Source organism: Trachypithecus francoisi, unplaced genomic scaffold (assembly GCF_009764315.1).
Source record: "Trachypithecus francoisi isolate TF-2019V2 unplaced genomic scaffold, Tfra_2.0 Lachesis_group1, whole genome shotgun sequence".
In the NCBI taxonomy this organism is placed as follows: Eukaryota; Metazoa; Chordata; class Mammalia; order Primates; family Cercopithecidae; genus Trachypithecus; species Trachypithecus francoisi.
The window spans coordinates 1,949,037-1,967,823 of NW_022681454.1; the positions used below are offsets into that span (position 1 = coordinate 1,949,037).

The following is an 18,787-nucleotide window of genomic DNA, read 5'->3' on the forward strand; positions in this document are numbered from 1 at the left end:
AGAAAATATCTTTTATGAATAATTTGTATAATACAGAAAAGTGGAAGGAAAAATACAACTCTGCTCTCACCAACCAAAATGTTGAAGCATATTTTCAGCTTATCTTTTCCTTTATGAAACTAAAGCACGTCCATTGAAGACATGTGCTTTGTGAGTCTTGTAATCAAAGGTGACAGTCCCTGCTCTGCTCCCTTTCAGAGTTCCATCAAGGCAACCTCTGCTCTTTCAGCTGTTTCCTTTTTTTCTTTTTTCTTTTTGAGACAGGATCTCACTCTGTCACCAGGGCTGGAGTGTGGTGGTATGATCTCAGTTTACTGCAACCTCCGCCTCCCGGGCTCAGGCGATTCTCATGCCTCAGCCTCCTGAGTAGCTGGGATTACAGGTGTGCACCACCATGCCCAGCTAATTTTTGTATTTTTAGTAGAGACAGGGTTTCACTATGTTGGCCAGGCTGGTCTTGACCTCCTGGCCTCAAGGGATTCACTCATCTTGGCCTCTGAAAGTTCTGGGATTACAGGCTTGAGCCACTGCGCCTGGCGTTTCAGATGTTTCTATTTATCTGTACTTTAAAAAGTAACTTGCGGCCAGGTGTGGTGGCTCACGCCTGTAATTCCAGCACTTTGGGAGGCCGAGGCGGGCAGATCACGAGGTCAGGAGATCGACACCATCCTAGCCAACATGGTGAAACACCGTCTCTACTGAAATACACACACACACAAAATTAGCCAGGTGTGGTGCCATGTGCCTGTAGTCCCAGCTACTCAGGAGGCTGAGGTAGGGAATTGCTTGAACCTGGGAAGGCGGAGGTTGTAGTGAGCTGAGATTGCGCCACTGCACTCGAGCCTGGGGACAGAGCAAGACTCCGTCTCAAAAAAAAAAAGTAACTTGCTTATTTTGCTAATTTTAGAACTTCCAGATTGATATATGTTCAGTTCTGTCTGTGGAAGATGATGAAGATTTAGCTTTCTTACCTGCCCCTCTTACCTCCCATGTTACCTCCCTGCTTCTTTCCAATATTCCCAATGTTGTGGTGGTTTGATGATCTATTCCAGAACTTAGTGGCTGAAAAAACAACAACCTGTATTTGTTTACAGTTTTGTAAGTGGGACGTGGTTTGCCAGGGTTAGCTTGTTCCTCCTGCTGCATGTGATGCCAGCTTGTTGGTACAGGCTGTCAACTGTGAGAGTTCAGTAGGGACTTTTGGCCATGGACTTCATTCTTCTCAGTGTGGTCTATCCCATGAGGCTGCTTGGGCTTCCTTGCAGCATGGTGGCTGGTTCCATGAGGGAGGAAGTGAGATTTGCCAGTCGTTTTAAAGGCTAGAGTGAGAACTGTCATCACTTTTGACACGTTCTTCTTTTTTTTAAATCCCCGTTACTCAGTTATAGCAAGTCCCCACTTTTGACATGTTTTGTTGGTAAAAACAGCTACAGGGTCAGGGTAGAGTCAGGGGACTGGGGAAGCAGACCTTCATGTCTTGGTGGAGAGAGTGACAAAGAATTGTTGGCCATCTTTATTTATATTTTATTGGTGAGGTCTTGCTCCCTTGTGCAGGCAGGAGTGCTGTGGCACGATCATAGCTCACTGTAGCCTCCAACTCCTGGGCTCAAGCAGTCCTCCTACTTCAGGCTACCAACGTGCTGGGATTACAGATGTGAGCATGAGCCACTACACCTGGCTAATTTTTGTTGGCTGTCTTTAATCTACCACACTTTTTTTTTTTTTTTTTTTGAGACGGAGTCTCCCTCTGTCGCCCAGGCTGGAGTGCAGTGGCCGGATCTCAGCTCACTGCAAGCTCCGCCTCCCGGGTTTACGCCATTCTCCTGCCTCAGCCACCCGAGTAGCTGGGACTATAGGCGCCCGTCACCTCGCCCGGCTAGTTTTTTGTATTTTTTTAGTAGAGACGGGGTTTCACCGAGTTAGCCAGGATGGTCTCGATCTCCTGACCTCGTGATCCACCCGTCTCGGCTTCCCAAAGTGCTGGGATTACAGGCTTAAGCCGCCGCGCCTGGCCTCTACCACACTTCTATAGCAAGTTTTGGTTTAAATGAATGTAAATTGTTACATTGTTCAGCTAAATCATACACTGTGATGGATAATATTTACTTGTATGAGTTTTTGTTTTCCTGTTGGCTTTATTTTCCATGTATCTTGTTACTAATTCAGCCTAGGGTTTTTCAAATGAACTGTATGAAAAGCCTTTGGGATGGTCAGTTACGCTAGATCTGTCAGTTCCTTTTTTTCTTTTTTTTCTTCTGTGATGACCTTTCTCCCAGAGCTGTCTTCCTGCTCCAGATTGGACTCCTCCCTATTCTGCTGCACAGCTGTTCACATTATCTTCTGAGATGGACCATCTGTTTTTTTGGATCTCATGTCTTCCTTAGTTTACCTTCATGTTTGGTGATAGGCAGTCTGGTAGTTATCTTAAAATATGTGTGAGGCAACGTTTATTAAGACTGCATGGCTGCGTGCGGTGGCTCATGCCTGTAATCCCAACACTTTGGGAGGCTGAGGTGGGCAGATCACCTGAGGTCAGGAGTTTGAGACCAGCCTGGTCAACCTGGTGAAACCCTGTCTCTACTAACAATACAAAAATTAGCTGGGTGTGGTGTTGGGCGCCTGTAATCCTAGCTACTCAGGAGGCTGAAGCAGGGAGAATTGCCTGAACTCGGGAGGCGGAGGTTGCCGTGAGCTGAGATCGGGCCACTGCACTCCAGCCTGGGTGACAGAGCGAGATTGTCTCAAGAAAAAAAAAAAAAAAAAAAAGACTTTATATGCCCATCATCTCTGCATACTTTTCCTCAGAATTTTGAAGGTATTACTTTATTTTTTATTTTTAAATTGTTTTTATTTTTATTTTTTTTGAGACTGATTCTTGCTCTATCCAGGCTGTAGTGCAGTGGCAATCTCGGCTCACTGCAGTCTCCACCTCTGGGGTTCAAGTGATTCTCTTGCCTCAGCCTCTGGAGTAGCTGGGATTACAGGCATGAGCCACTGCGCCTGGCTAATTTTTGTATTTTTAGTAGAGATGGGGTTTCATCATGTTGGCAAGGCTGGTCTCAAACTCCTGGCCTCAAGTGATCCACCCACTTTGGCCTCCCAAAGTATTGGGATTACAGGCGTGAGCCACCACTCCCAGCTGCTTTATTATTTTTGTGCTTCCCATGTATATAGTATTTTTTTTTTTTTTTTGAGACGGAGTCTCACTCTGTCACCCAGGCTGGAGTGCAGTGGCATGATCTCGGCTCACCTCAACCTCCGCCTCCCAGGTTCAAGTGATTCTCCTGCCTTAGCCTCCCAAGTAGCTGTGATTACAGGCACCCACTTCCATGCCTGGCTAATTTTTGTATTTTTAGTAGAAATGAGGTTTCACCATGTTGGCCAGGCTGGTCTGGAACTACTGACCTCAGGTTATCCACCCGGTTCGACCTCCCAAAGTGCTGGGATTACAGGTGTGAGCCACTGCGCCCAGCCAACCTTTTTTTTTTTTTTTTTAATTGAGATAAAATTCACATAACATTTATTGTTTAAACCATTATAGAGTGTATAATTCAGTGGTGTTTTTGGTATGTTCAGTGTTGTGCAACAGTCCCTGCTACCTAATTCCTAAACATTTCATCATCTCAGTAAGAAACTCTGCACTGTTAAGCAGTCACTTTCTATCCTCTCCTCTCCCAGCCCCTGGCAGTCATTCTACTTCTGTCTTTATGGATTTGCCTATTTTAGGCATTTTACATAAATGGGATCATACAGCATGTGGCCTTTGTATCTAGCTGCTTTCACTTAGCATAATGTTTATCTATGTTGTAGCATAAATCAGGACGTCATTTCTTTTTATGGCTAAATATCCATCGCATGGATAGACCGTTTTGTTCAACCATTTATCAGCTGATAGACTGTTGGGTTGCTTTTTACTATTATGAATAATGCTGCTATGAACATTCTTGTACAAGGGTTTTTTTGAGACGGAGTTTCACTTTTGTTGCCCAGGCTGGAGTACAATGGCACGATCTTGGCTCACTGCAACCTCCACTTCCTGGGTTCCAGTGGTTCTCCTGTCTCAGCCTCCCAAGTAACTAGGATTACAGGTGCCCGCCACCACACCTGGCTAATTTTGTATTTTTAGTAGAGATGGGGTTTCACCATGTTGGCCAGGCTGGTCTCGAACTCCTGACCTCAGGTGATCACCTGCCTCAGCCTCCCAAAGTGCTGGGATTACAGGGGTGAGCCACCACACCTGGCCGTTTTTTTCTTTTTTGAGACAAGGTCTCGCTCTGTCACCTAGGCTGGAGTGCAGTGGCACGATCTCGGCTTACTGCAGTCTCTGCCTCACAGACTGACACGATCTTCCCACCTCAGCTTCCCAAGTAGCTAAGACCACGGGCACATACCACCACGCCCAGCTAAGTTTTGTATTTTTTGTAGAGACAGGATTTTGCCATGTTGTCCAGGCTGATCTCGAATTCTTGGGCTCAAGCGATCCTTCTGCCTTGGCCTCCAGTAGTACTGAGGTTACAGGCGTGAGCCACTGTGCCCCGCCTACATGGAATTGTTTTATATGAGAACAGAGGTTCTTCCATCATTCAGTGATAGCAGGGCTGAAATATATTTCAGGTAGACTAGTGTGATATATTAGGTATGTGTAAATCATATTTGCAAACTTGGGTTTTCCATTTCAGTCTCTTCCGCCCATGGAGGAATGGGTTGGAGCTTGGTCCGTCTCATGGCCTGGCTCTGGGGAATGTCCTGAAGATCTGACTGCTGTCCTAGTGTTGAGACCTCCTTCTGCTCAGATTCACGAATTATCAGAGTGGGCTTTAGCTGACATCTAAGCCAGTGGGCAAAGTGGGAGCAGTGAGGCCTACTGTGTCTGAAATGTTAAAGCTCCCCAGAGGGCCGGATGCAGTGGCTCATGCCTGTAATCCCAGCACTTTGGGAGGCCAAGGCAGGCAGTTCACAAGGTCAGGAGATCAAGACCATCTTGGCTAACATGGTGAAACCCCGTCTCTATCAAAAATACCAAAAAGAAAAAAGAAAAAAAAATTAGCCAGGCGTGGTGGCGGGCGCCTATAGTCCCAGCTACTCGGGAGGCTGGGACAGGAGAATAGCATGAACCCGGCAGGCAGAGCTTGCAGTGAGCCGATATCACGCCACTGTACTCCAGCCTGGGCGACAGAGCGAGACTCCGTCTCAGGAAGAAAAAAAAAAAAAAAAAAACCTCACCAGAAATGCGCACTGGGACTTACCCAGCCCCAGTCCAGGAAGGAATAGTCTTCCTGCCTCCCCACCGCCCTCTGTGTTTCTCTTTTCCTAGCATATCTACACTTCCTAATTTCTGCCTCTCTCCTCTAGAATATAAGCACCTCAAGAATAAGGAATGCATTTTGTTTGTTGCTCTATTTCCAAGTGCTGGAGAACTTGTGGGACTCAGTGGTTCTTTATTTTTATTTCTTTATTTTTGTTTTAATTTTAGAGATGGGGTCTCACCGTCACCATGTTGCCCAGGCTGGTCTCCAACTCCTGTGCTCGAGCGATCTTCCCTTCTTGGCCTCCCAAAGTGCTGGGATTACAGATGTGGGTCCCCACACCCGGCCTGAGTGGGTTCTGAATGGTGACTGTTGTTGTCCAGAGCCACCCCTGCTTCAGAGAGCAGAGTCCCTCCCCTCATGTTGGAGACCTCGCAAGGTCCATGTGGTCCTATAGGGGCTGTTCAGCCTCCCTAGCCCCTTAATGTGTCAGGTCATATTGTATATATTCCGTGAAATGTGAATAGTTGTATAATTCCTAAGCACTCATTTTAAAAAACAGCAATGTGATGCTTAACTCTTCCCACCTCTGTTCCTGTCCCCCCTAGAAAACCACTGATAACTCTTTTTTTTTTTTTTTGAGATGGAGTCTCGCCCTGTCGCCCAGGCTGGAGTACAGTGGCCTGATCTCAGCTCATTGCAACCTCTGCCTCTCAGGTTCCAGTGATTCTCCTGCCTCAGCCTCCTGAGTAGCTGGGATTACAGGCATGCACCACCATGCCCGGCTAATTTTTTGTAGCTTTAGTAGAGATGGGTTTTCACCATGTTGGCCAGGGTGGTCTCGAACTCCTAACCTGGTGATCCGCTCACCTCAGCCTCCCAAAGTGCTGGGATTACAGGCATGAGCCACCGTGCCCGTCCTAGAATCACTGAACTCTTAACTGGTAATTTCTGTTTTAACCTCTATATTTTTATTTTCCACCTGAGTGCTTAAATGTTTTCATCCTTTTTACAATGGTCATGTTGCATTTGTAATTTTAAGGTATTTTAAGAAGAAAAATATTTATAAACAAGGAATTCTTAGGTTATTAGTCTTCTTCCTACAACAGCACATCTCCAGTACAAATTTGATTCCTCTAAGTCGGCCTTCCCAGGTTTGACATCTCTGACTCTAATCCCTTCCGTTCTTTGTCCTTGTGATTTTACATCTTTATTTTGTGAAAGAGATATGTCTATTAAACTCTCAGACTGGGCTCGGTGACTTAAATGCCTCCAATCCCAGCACCTTGGGAGTCGGAGACGGGTGGATCACCTGAAGTCAGGAGTTTGAGACCAGCCTGGCCAACACAGTGAAACCCTGTCTCTACTAAAAATACAAAAAAATTATCCAGGCGTGGTGGTGCGTGCCTATAGTCTCAGTTACTTGGGAGGCTAAGGCAGGAGAATCACCTGAACCTGGCGGAGAGGTTGCAGTGAGCCGAGATTGTGCCACTGCATTCCAGCCTGGGCGACAGAGAGAGACTCCGTTTTAATAAAAAAAAAAACTCTCAGTCTTTGCATATCGCAAGATGTATTTTGCCTCTTTTTCTTGTTTTTGTTCTTTTGTTTTGAGACAAGGTCTTGCTCTGTCCCCCAGGCTGGAGTGGAGTGGTACTTTCTCGGCTCTCTGCAATCTCCGCTGCCCAGGCTCAACTGATCCTCCTGCCACAGCCTCCCAAGTAGCTGGGATTATGGGCATGCACCCAGCTAATTTTTGTATTTTTTTGCAGAGGGAGGGTTTCGCCCTGTTGCCCAGGCTGGTCTCGAACTTCTGAGCTCAAGTGATCCACCTGCCTCGGCCTCCCCAAGTGTTGGAATTACAGGTGTGAGCCACTGCACCCGGCCTATCCCTCGTGTTTGAATGATAATTTATCTGGGCATAAAATTCTGGACACTTGTGGTGGCACTAGGTGGACATTTATTTTCCCTTAATGCTTGCTTCACAGACAGCCTTGCTCTGTAGCCCAGGCAGCAGTACAGTGGCATGCTGATAGGTCACTGCAGCCTTGAATTCCTAGGCTCAAGTGATCCTCCTCCTTCAGCCTCTGAAGAAGCTAGGATTAGCTTCTAGGACTATAGGTGTGTACCACTGTACCTGGCTAAATTTAAAATTTTTTGTAAAGATGGAGTCTTACTATGTTGGCCAGGCTGGTCTTAGACTCCTGACCTCAAGTGATCCTCCCACCTCAGCCTCCCAAAGTGGTGGGATTACAGGTGTGAGCCGCCCCATGCCTGGCAAAGATTTTCTGTTTGTTCTTCATGTTCTGTCATTTCAATACACTGTATCTAGATAATTTGTTTTTTATTTATTTTGCTCAGAACCTAGGGTGCTCTTTTAATCAGAATACCTAATTTTCCTTTCATCTCTGGAAAATGTTTCATCTCTTTGAAATTTGTTGGCTGGCCGAGGTGATAGTCTGGCTGTGCAGATAGTCTACATTTTGCTTGTCTATTCATCTGTTGATGGACCCCTGGGTTATGTCTACCTTTTGACTACTGTAATCCCAGCACTTTGGGAGTCCAGGAATGCGAGACCAGCCTGGGCAATGTGGTGAAACCCTTTCTCTACAAAAAATACAAAAATTAGCCAGTGTGGTGGTGCACGCCTATAGTCCCAGCTACTTGGGAGGCTGAGGTGGGAGGATTGCTTGGGCCAAGGAGTTCTAGGATGCAGTGAGCTGTGATGGCACCATTGCACTTTAGCCTGGGCAACAGAGCAAGATCCTGTCTCAATAAAAAAAAAAAAGAAAGAAAAACGGAAAAGTTGTCTTTCTCTCATCCTCCCAAGCCTCTCCAACTAGAACTGCATTGGAATGTAAGCTCCTTGAAGGTAGAGTATTTTTGGGGGTATACGTAACATATACATATGTAATATAAAATTTACCATTTTAACCATTTTTTTTTTTTTTTTTTTTGAGACGGAGTCTTGCTCTGCCGCCCAGGCTGGAGTGCAGTGGCCGGCTCTCAGCTCACTGCAAGCTCCCCCTCCCGGGTTTACACCATTCTCCTGTCTCAGCCTCCTGAGTAGCTGGGACTACAGGCGCCCGCCTCGTCGCCCGGCTAGTTTTTTGTATTTTTTAGTAGAGACGGGGTTTCACCGTATTAGCCAGGACGGTCTCGATCTCCTGACCTCGTGATCCGCCCGTCTCGGCCTCCCAAAGTGCTGGGATGACAGGCTTGAGCCACCGCGCCCGGCCCATTTTAACCATTTTAAGGCATTTAATTCTACAGTCTTAAGTGCGTTCACGTGGTTGTACAACCATCACATTATCTCCAGAACTTTTTCATCTTCTCAGACTGAAACTCTGCCCCATAATTCCCCATCCCCCTTCCTCTTCCCCCAGCTCCTGGCACTCACCATTCTACTTCCTGTCTCTATGAATTCTATTCTGGGGACCTCATGTACATGGAATTTTACAGTATTTGTCTTTTTCGTGTCTGCCTTATTTCACTTAGCATAGTGTCTTCAAGATTCATCCATATTGTAGCAGATATCAGCATTTCCTTCCTTTTAAAGCTGAATACTACTCCACTGTGCAGATAGTCTACACTTTGCTTATCTGTTCATCTGTTGATGGACCCCTGGGTTATGTCTACCTTTTGGCTACTGTAACAGTGCTCCTGTGAACATGGTGTACAAATATCTTCTGGTTCCTGCTTTTAATTCTTTTGGGTAGACAGTGTTTTTCACCCCGTTCTGTTCAATGTTATAATCCCAACACCTAAAATCAGTGTCTTGCACATAGTAGGCACTTTATAAATATTTGAAAGAATGAAACGTTCATGATTGTTGTCTTAATTTTACATGGTTTTCATTTCTTTATCAGCCTTTTTCCTTGCTGATTTGCTCATATTTATCTTCTAATCTATTACATTTTTAGCTGTGCCTGGTCTGCTATATTCAACTCAACTGAGTTTTTAACTTCAATACCAATACCTTTTTTTTTTTGCAAGTTTGCAAATCATGAAAACAGTAATTTCCTGTTCTTCTGTGGAAGACCTTCCATATTGTCCTGTGCCTGGCTCCTGGAAGATCTCCCACTGCTGGAGGGAGGCTGTGTTTACCTCAGGGGCATCTCTCAGTGGCTCTCCCGGGGAGACAGGGGCTCCCCATGAGCACTTCTCAGGTTGCCCTGCAGGCCCTACCGGTGTCACTCATTCTAGACCTGTTTTGACATACATTTTTTGGTCTCAGGATTTAGCCTTCTTAGGCGGAGGCTTGGGGTTCACATTTCTCAAGCGTGGCTCTGTCACCCAAGTGGCCTCTGGTGGGTGTTTGCTGAGGGCCCAGCCCTGGGCTGGCTGGTAGAGCGGCTCAGGTGATGATGACAGCACTGTGACCACAGATACCTGGTGATGAGGAAGTCCTCTGCCTAGTGGTGGCTTCTTTTCCTCCTTAATGTTTGAAAGTACCCTGCAAGGTGGGTCCTCTGTTCTCAGGGCATGGAGTGAGGATGAGTGGTAGAGTCACTTGGCTGGGGTCCCACAGTTTAGTAAGTGGCAGAGCTGGGATTCTAGTCCAGGTAGCAGCCTCCACACTTGGTGCTCCTAATCACTGTAGCCAGCTGCTCTCCATGACTCCTCTCCTTATGGCTCGGTGCAGGAAGCCCAGTCAGGCCCAGTCCCCTGTCCTGCACCTCTGCTCTGTATTCCAGCTGCCAAGCCCCAGCTCTTAACCCCTGGGGTCCTGCCATGGGCAACCTGCACCCTATGAGGCTCAGACTGCTGTTCTCTTTTCATTTCTAGACCTGGAGATTTCTCTTTTTTGCTTTGTGTTAGGCAGTGTAGCTGACAAGGTCTCGCTGAGTCACGAGGCTGGAGTGCAGTAGTGTGGTCACAGCTCATTACAGCGTCAAACTCCTGGGCCTAAGCCATCCTCTCACCTCAGCCTCCCCAGTAGCTGGGACTGTAGATGTGCGCCACTATGCCTGGCTAATTTTATTTTTTGTAGAGACAGGGTCTCACTATACTGCCCAGGCTCGTCTTAAATTGCTGGGTTCAAGCAATCCTCCCTCCTTGGCCTCCCAAAGTGCTAGGATTACAGGTGGTGAGCCACTATGCCCGGCCTCCCTCCCTCCCTCCCTCCCTTCCCTTCTTTCTTCCCGAACTCTTTTCTTTCATTTATCTCCTTCCTTCCTCTCCTTTCTTCCCTTCTCTCTTTCTCTTTCTCTTTCTGTGTCTTTCTCTCTCTCTCTCTCTCTTTCTCTCTTACCTTTCTTTCTTACCTTTATTCGTTTTTTGAGACAGGATCTCACTTTGTCACCTGAGTGGGAGTGCAGTGGCGCCATCTTAGCTCACTGCAGCCTCGACCTCCCAGGTTCAAACAATCCTCCTGCCTCTCCCCTCCAAAGTAGCTGGGACTACAGGTGCATGCCACCACACCTGGCTAATTTTTGTATTAGAGACAGGGTTTCACCATGTTGGCCAGACTGGTCTTGAACTCCTGAACTCAAGCAGTCTACCCGCCTGAGCCTCCCTAAGTGCTAGGGCTATAGGCGTGAGCCACCATGCCTGGCCTCTTTTTTTCTTTAAAACAGCATTTTAGCCATCTTCATCAGAAAATTTCCATAATGTATTAACATGGTGACAACGTTAATAGAATTCCTGATGTTGAATTATCCTTATATTTTTGGATAAACCCTTTTTGGCCATGGTATCTTTTTTTTTTAAAATACAGTGATGGCTGGATTTGATTGACTTCTGTTTAGGGTAGTTTCAGTCAGTTCTTGACTGATCTTGTCTATAGCTTTTTTTTTTTTTCAATACTTCTTTTTTTTCCTGGTTTTGGTATAAGGATTATGCTAACTTTGCATAATATTTTGGGAAACTTTACATCATGTTCTATGTATGTTTCCATCATTTCTTTTTTTTTTTGAGATGGACTCTCGCTGTGTTGTCCAGGCTGGAGGGCAGTGGTGCGATCTCGACTCACGACAACCTCCGCCTCCCACGTTCAAGCGATTCTCCTGCCTTAGCCTCCCTAGTAGCTGAGATCATAGGTGTGTGCCACCACACCTGGCTAATTTTTGTATTTTTAGTAGAGATAGGGTTTTACCATGTTGACTAGGCTGGTCTCGAACTCCTGACCTCAGATGATCCTCCCGCCTTGGCCTTCCAAAGTGCTAGGATTACAGGCATGAGCCACCATTCCTGGCCTGTTTCCATCATCTTTGAATAACTTAATAAGAATAAATTATTTGTGATGAATAATACAACAGCTAAAAAGACTAAGCTGTATTTGTACATATCATCATGGGGAAATAAAGATACGTTGACTGACTAATCAAGTTGCAGAGCAAAGGTATGATGGTGTTTATAGCAATACAAACTGCATGCAACAGTTCTGTGTTAATGGATACATACTATAACCTGGGAGGACATATAGGAAGATCATGATGGAGATTGCCTCTGGGGGACAGCAAATGGAACTTATATGTTGGAAATAAGGTAGACTTCATCTTTGCTTTATGCATTCACTCCTCACCAGACTGGTGGGAGGCAGCACCTAGAGGTAGAGTGCTTATATTTGAGTGCTGCCCCTCTGCTTCCCAGCTATATGATGTGGGTGTCACAGCCCCTGCACCTGTGGAGTGGAAGAGTCATACCTACCTTATAGTGTTGTGGGTGTGGAGGTGGATGGTCTGCCTAGGTGACCCTGGCTTCTTGGACCTGGCAGCCCCATGAGGGCTGGCTCCCGTTCCTCCTTTCCTTTCCTAGTTCTCAGGTTTGGAGACTGCCTTCAAACCAGAGTGCCACAGAGGAAGCACTAAATACACATTTGTAGTGGTTATTATTTGTAGTTCTTTTCTTTCATGTTAAAACTAGAAGCGGCTGGGCATAGTGGCTCATGCCTGTAATCACAGCACTTTGGGAGGTCGAGGTGGGTGGATCACAAGGTCAGGAGTTCACCACCAGCACCAGCCTGGCCAACATGGTGAAATCCCGTCTCTACTAAAAATACACACACACACACAAAATTAACCAGGCGTGGTGGCACACACTTGTAATACCAGCCACTCAGGAGGCTGAGGCAGGAGAATCGCTTGAACCCGGGTGGCAGAGCTTTCAGTGAGCCGAGATTGGGCCATTGTACTCCAGTCTGGGCAACAGCGAAACTCCATCTCAAACAACAACCACAATAACAAAAAACTGGAAGCAAATGTGGCAGAATGCAAAAAATTGTCTTTCAAGGTGGTGGGTATATTCGTTTGTCCTATTGTTCTTCATACTTTTCTTTTCTTTTTTTTTTTTTTTTGAGGCGGAGTCTCGCTCTGTCGCCCGGACTGGAGTGCAGTGGCCAGATCTCAGCTCACTGCAAGCTCCGCCTCCCGGATTTACGCCATTCTCCTGCCTCAGCCTCCCGAGTAGCTGGGACTACAGGCGCCCGCCACCTCGCCCGGCTAGTTTTTGTATTTTTAGTAGAGACGGGGTTTCACCGTGTTAGCCAGGATGGTCTCGATCTCCTGACCTCGTGATCCGCCCGTCTCGGCCTCCCAAAGTGCTGGGATTACAGGCTTGAGCCACCGCGCCCGGCCTGTTCTTCATACTTTTCTAAACTTAAGAACTTACCCACTCCTTGCCTTCCCCAACATAAGAAAGATTGTTAAACCCATGGGTATGGTGGCTCACATCTGCACCCAGCACTTTGAAAGGCCAAGGCGGGTGGATCACTTGAGCCCAGGAGTTTGAGACCAGCCTGGGCAACATGGTGACTTTGTCTCTACAGAAACACAGAAATTAGCTGGGCATGGTGGCAAGTGCCTTATAGTCCTCACAGCTGCTCAGGAGGCTGAGGCGGGAGACACTTGAGCTTGGGAGGCAGAGGTTGCAGTGAACTGTGATCATACCACTGCACTTCAGCCTGGGTGACAGAGCGAGACTGTCTCAGGGAAAAAAAAAAAAGGTGGTTTGGGCTGGTGCAGTGGCTCATGCCTGTAATCCCAATACTTTGGGAGGTTGAGATGGGAAGATCCCTTGAGCCCAGGAGTTTGAGATCAACCTGGACAGTATAGTGAGATCCGTCTCGACAAAAAAAGGATTAAAAAGTTAGCTGAGTATGGTGGCATGCACGTCTAGACCCAGCTACTTGGGAGGCTGAGATGGGAGGATTGCTTGAGCCCTGAAGGGTAGAGGTTGCAGTGAGCTGAAATTGTGCCATTGCCCTACACTCCAGCTTGGGTGATAGTGAGACCCTGTCTCACGGGGAAAAAAAAATTGTTTGGCAGGGTACAGGGGCTCCTGCTTGTAATGCCAGCACTTTGGGAGGCCGAGGTGGAAGAATTGCTTGAGGCCAGGATTTAGAGACTAGCCTGGTCAACAAGAAAAGATCCCGTCTCTACAAAAAATTTTATTTTTATGTTTATTAATTTATTTTTGAGACGGAGCCTCACTCTGTCACCCAGGCTGGAGTGCAGTGGCATGGTCTTTGCTTGTTGCAGCCTCCACCTCCTGGGTTCAAGCGATTCTTCTGCCTCAGCCTCCCAAGTAGCTGGGATTACAGGTGCGTGCCACCAAGCCTGGCTAATTTTTGTATTTTTAGTAGAGTTGTGATTTCCCCATGTTGGCCAGTCTGGTCTCAAACTCCTGACCACAAGTGATCCACCTGCACTGGCCTCCAAAAGTGCTGGGATTACAGGCATGAGCCACCTCACTCAGCTGCTGAACTTTTCACCAAATTGGGGAACTTTTGGAGGGCCATTGTTTTCTCCAAATATTTTTGCCCTTTTTTTTTTTTTTGAGACTGAGTCTCGCTCTGTCGCCCAGGCCGGATCTCAGCTCACTGCAAGCTCCGCCTCCCGGGTTTACGCCATTCTCCTGCCTCAGCCTCCCGAGTAGCTGGGACTACAGGCGCCCGTCACCTCGCCCGGCTAGTTTTTTGTATTTTTTTAGTAGAGACGGGGTTTCACTGTGTTAGCCAGGATGGTCTCCCAAAGTGCTGGGATTACAGGCTTGAGCCACCGCGCCCGGCCTATTTTTGCCTTTTTTTTTTTTCCCCTCTCCTCTTTCTGGGTGGGACTCCAGACGCTTTAATATTGTTTCACAGATCAGTGAGGCTCTGTTTCCTTTTTTTTTCTCCCTTCTTTTTACAGTCTTGCTTTGTAATCCAGGTTGGAGCGCAGTAATGCAATCATAGCTCACTGCAGCCTTGACCTCTTGGATTCAAGTGATCCTCCTGCCTCAACCTCCTGAGTAGCAGGGACTACAGGCACACATCACCACGGCTGGCTAATTTTTGTATTTTTTGTAGAGATGGGCTCTCACTGTCTTGCCCAGGCTGGTCTTAAATTCCTGGACTTGAGTGATCCTCCTGCCTTCGCCTCCCAAAGTCCGGCCGCATTCCCCTTAAGAATGGTTTTGTGACCGGGCGTGGTGGCTCACGCCTGCAATCCCAGCACTTTGGGAGGCCAAGGCGGGTGGATCACGAAGTCAGATCAAGACCATCCTGGGTAACACGGTGAAACCCTGTTTCTACTAAAAATAAAAAAAAATTAGCCAGGCGTGGTAGCGGGTGCCTGTAGTCCCAGCTACTCAGGAGGGTGAGGCAGGAGAATTGCTTGAACCCGGGAGGTAAAGGTTGCGGTGAGCTCAGATCGTGCCACTGCACTCCAGCCTGGGTGATAGAGCGAGACTCTGTCTCAAAAAAAAAAAAAAAAAAAATTTTTTTTTTGTCCAACAGCTGGAATCTCTTTTCAGTTATTTCATAAGCTAGGCTGCTTGGAATCAGCCTGGAATTTGGGCAGAGTTTATAGGCAGAATTTGGGGCTCCCCTCTGAGACTCTGTCCTTGAGATTTCCCCCTTCATTTTATAGCTGTTACAGTTGCTTCAGACTCTCCTCAGTCACACATTTAAAAATGGAGTTTACCCAGTGCTGTTCCATTTTCCTTCAAGAATTGGTTCCATCCATTTTCTCTCTGCTTTTGGTTGCTCTCAGTTCCTTCAGGAGGTGGTTTTTTAATATTTTGTCCAGGGTTATAGTTTTTACCTGTGGGACAGTTGGTATGATATGAGCTGGAAGAGGAACTGACTTTGATCTACCTTTTTTTTTTTGAGACGGAGTTTCGCTCTGTCGCCCAGGCTGGAGTGCAGTGGCCGGATCTCAGCTCACTGCAAGCTCCGCCTCCTGGGTTTATGCCATTCTCCTGCCTCAGCCGGGACTACAGGCGCTCGCCACCTCGCCCGGCTAGTTTTTTGTATTTTTTAGTAGAGACGGGGTTTCACCGGGTTAGCCAGGATGGTCTCGATCTCCTGACCTTGTGATCCACCGGTCTCGGCCTCCCTAAGTGCTGGGATTATAGGCTTGAGCCACCGCGCCCGGCCATTCTACCTTTTTAAGAAATTGTGCGGGCCAGACAGAACACATTTGTGTGTGTTTTGGTGTTAAAGAATTGTCCAAAGCGCATGAAACTGAACTGGGACTTTAACGTTTTCAAGGTTTTACATTTGCTCTTTCCTTCCTGTCTCCTTCCTCAGCTGTCTGCTTTTCTGTGGAGACTGCAGGTTGTAGACACCAGCGGCCCCCTATTGCTGCACATCAGGTGTCCTCTCCCTCAGTACTGTGGACTTCTTGGGCTGCATACCCCTGTTGCCCGGGCATCCTGTGCATAGCAGGAGGTACAGCAGCATCCATGACCACCACCCATCATAGGTCAGGGGTCGCCCCCTAGTGGTGGTAATTAAAAAATACTTCCAGATGAGGCTAAGTGTTCTGGGGAACAAAATCCTCCCCATTTGAGAACCGCTGTTCTAATCCACGGGCATCTCTGGTCCTTATTGTATTCCGTTTTTCCCCAGTGTCTGATGCTGTTGGTTTCTGCATTCTCAGAGGGCTCTTGTTGGAGCTTTTGATGGTGTACGTCTGAGAGATGCCTTCCCAGCTGGGGCGGGTGCCTACCTGTTTCTTATTCCTAGCTGTGTTTTGGGGCTCTAGCCCCTTCACTAGGTGTCTCAGATTAGGGACTGTAGCTTTGCAGTGAAGACCCCACACCACCACACTGCAGCCAGAGTCATCTTTCTAAACTGCGTAGTTCTGCACTTGGGCTTCATTGGCCAGTGTGGTGCACTGGCAAAGTAACCTGTGTTGTGGCTCAGCAGTGTTGTCCTCAAGTAGTTAATCTTCAGATAGTAGCTAGAATATGTGATGTTACTGCTGTGTTCTTTCTTGTTTAATTTAGGCCTGAACACGGAGGGGATAGTGGACTGTGATAAGAATACTGGGTTGAGCATAGCCAGATCTGACTGGGAATGCTTTCACCCTTGGAGACTCTTGGTTTTTTGCTTCTTATTTTCCTCAACCTGGAGCTAATCCTGTGCTTGGAGTTGGAATATCTGGTTTTACACTTTGCTGACGAGGTCATCTTGGGCACATTCTGAGCCTGATATCTCAGCTGTAACAGGAGGGACTGGGATGAACTCTTTTCCTGTTAGTGTTGATTTTGCTTTTATGCTGTTCCCTGTTGTCCTTTTGCATAGGCCTGGCATTATGCCAGCTGCCTCACACATATTAGCTCTTTTAAGTATATGCTGGTGGAAGGTGGAAATCTGTGTTTCAGGGATGATTGACAAATTAAGTTATGCGTCCATGGCCATGCTGTAGATTATTAGTGGTATAACTGGAGTTTGCTGTCTTGACTGACTTTCATGTTTTTCCTTTAAAAAATGATTCCTTGTTCTTTCCTTTCAGCTTTATCATTTTGTGATTCCGTGTAATTTTTGTGATACTAAAACTGCCTTCTGTGATCTGAATTGTTATAAAAACATCATAAATTACTTACAAAGAAAATCAGACCCCACAAAGCTGTAGAGGTCCTGGCATACCTATCCTAGGTTTTAAATGTAATTGCTTTTTCTTTCTTTTTTCTTTTTTTTAATACCATAGTGTTCTAAGAACGGAAGCATCTGGGCTGGATGGAATTTAGCATCAAGCAGAGTCCCCTTTCTGTTCAGAGTGTTGTAAAGTGCGTCAAGATGAAGCAGGCACCAGAAATCCTCGGCAGTGCCAATGGGAAGACTCCGAGCTGTGAGGTGAATCGCGAGTGTTCTGTGTTCCTCAGCAAAGCCCAGCTCTCCAGCAGCCTGCAGGAGGGGGTCATGCAGAAGTTTAACGGCCACGACGCCCTGCCCTTTATTCCGGCTGACAAGCTGAAAGATCTTACTTCCCGGGTGTTTAATGGAGAACCCGGTGCACACGATGCCAAACTGCGTTTTGAGTCCCAGGAAATGAAAGGGATTGGGACACCACCTAACACTACCCCTATCAAAAATGGCTCTCCAGAAATTAAGCTGAAAATCACCAAAACGTACATGAATGGGAAGCCTCTCTTTGAATCTTCCATTTGTGGTGACAGTGCTGCTGATGTGTCTCAGTCAGAAGAAAATGGACAAAAACCAGAAAACAAGGCAAGACGGAACAGGAAGAGGAGCATAAAATATGACTCCTTGCTGGAGCAGGGCCTTGTCGAAGCAGCTCTTGTGTCTAAGATCTCGAGTCCTTCAGATAAAAAGGTATCTAGGAGACGATGTGTCAGGGGTCACGTGACCTTGAGTAGTGAGCATGGCCATCGTGTGAGGGCACCTGCACGAGTACTGGGGTAGGCGGAGGAGATGAGAACAGATCTGGTACTTCCAGCCACTTGCCTGAGCCCTGGCTGTGGGTTGGAGGGCGGGCTCCAGGATGTCCTGGCACTGCCTCCTCAGTTCTCAGCTGGCTGCTGAGCCTGTTGAGAGGTCTAGAGAGGTGAGCTAAGTGTTCAAGATTCAAATGGCTAAAAAGAGGTAATGCTTGTTTCTTAATGTGGTTCTGCCAGTTTCAGAGCCCTGGCTTGACAACATCAGGCTACACTCTTTTCAAAGATCTCATCTCCAAGGTGTTCTTTAGCCTGGTATGGTCAGTGGAGACATGCTGGGCTCTAGAATGTGACTTCGTAAGTCTGCACCGTCTGATGAGTGGGAAGCAGAGCTGTGCAGCGGTGCACCTGCTGTCCTTACCCTATGGTCCAGTGTCCACTTACTGTCTTCTCAGCCAGGTAGTCCAGCAGATGGCCTGCCTCCCTGAGGCCTAGGGATGTGTCTTTTGCCTCCCATTCTTGGTTCCCAGGGCAGAGCCCAGCACACTGGACACAAGCGAATGAGTGTTTCCTCATCCTAACTTGAGGTGGAAAGATGTGGTGGCGCTGCTCCATTCTGTCTGGTGGTTGGTGTTTCCATGCCTTCACGTGGCATTCAGATTGGCCCTGACACTCTAATGGATATAAGCCACGTGAAACAACCGAGGGGCCGTAGCTTTGGCAGAAGGAAGGAACTCTTGATGGGGCAGCAGTCTCTGTTCATCTGGTGGTCGATAGGGTGTTGCTCTTTAGTTGCTGCTCCTTGGAATTGTTAAAATAATGAAGAGCTTTGAGGGTTAAAAAAATGTTTTTTGATTACTCAGGAGCTATTTAGTTCTTGCTCATGTAATTGCAGTGGCAAAGTTTCTTAATTTTATTTATTGTTTTTGCGACAGGGT

At 47.0% G+C, this 18,787-nt stretch overlaps 1 protein-coding gene across 3 annotated transcripts in view; it reads left to right on the forward strand.

The window, feature by feature from the left end:
- The window catches only part of NSD2 (nuclear receptor binding SET domain protein 2), a 115,189-nt gene that overhangs the window by 15,293 nt on the left and 81,109 nt on the right, over positions 1-18,787 (forward strand). For all 3 annotated transcript variants that reach the window (XM_033213476.1, XM_033213473.1, XM_033213474.1), the window contains exon 2: positions 17,162-17,787. In XM_033213476.1, the coding sequence (XP_033069367.1) occupies positions 17,191-17,787 (597 nt within the window). In that variant the 5' untranslated portion in view covers positions 17,162-17,190. The remainder of the gene's footprint in view (positions 1-17,161; positions 17,788-18,787) is intronic.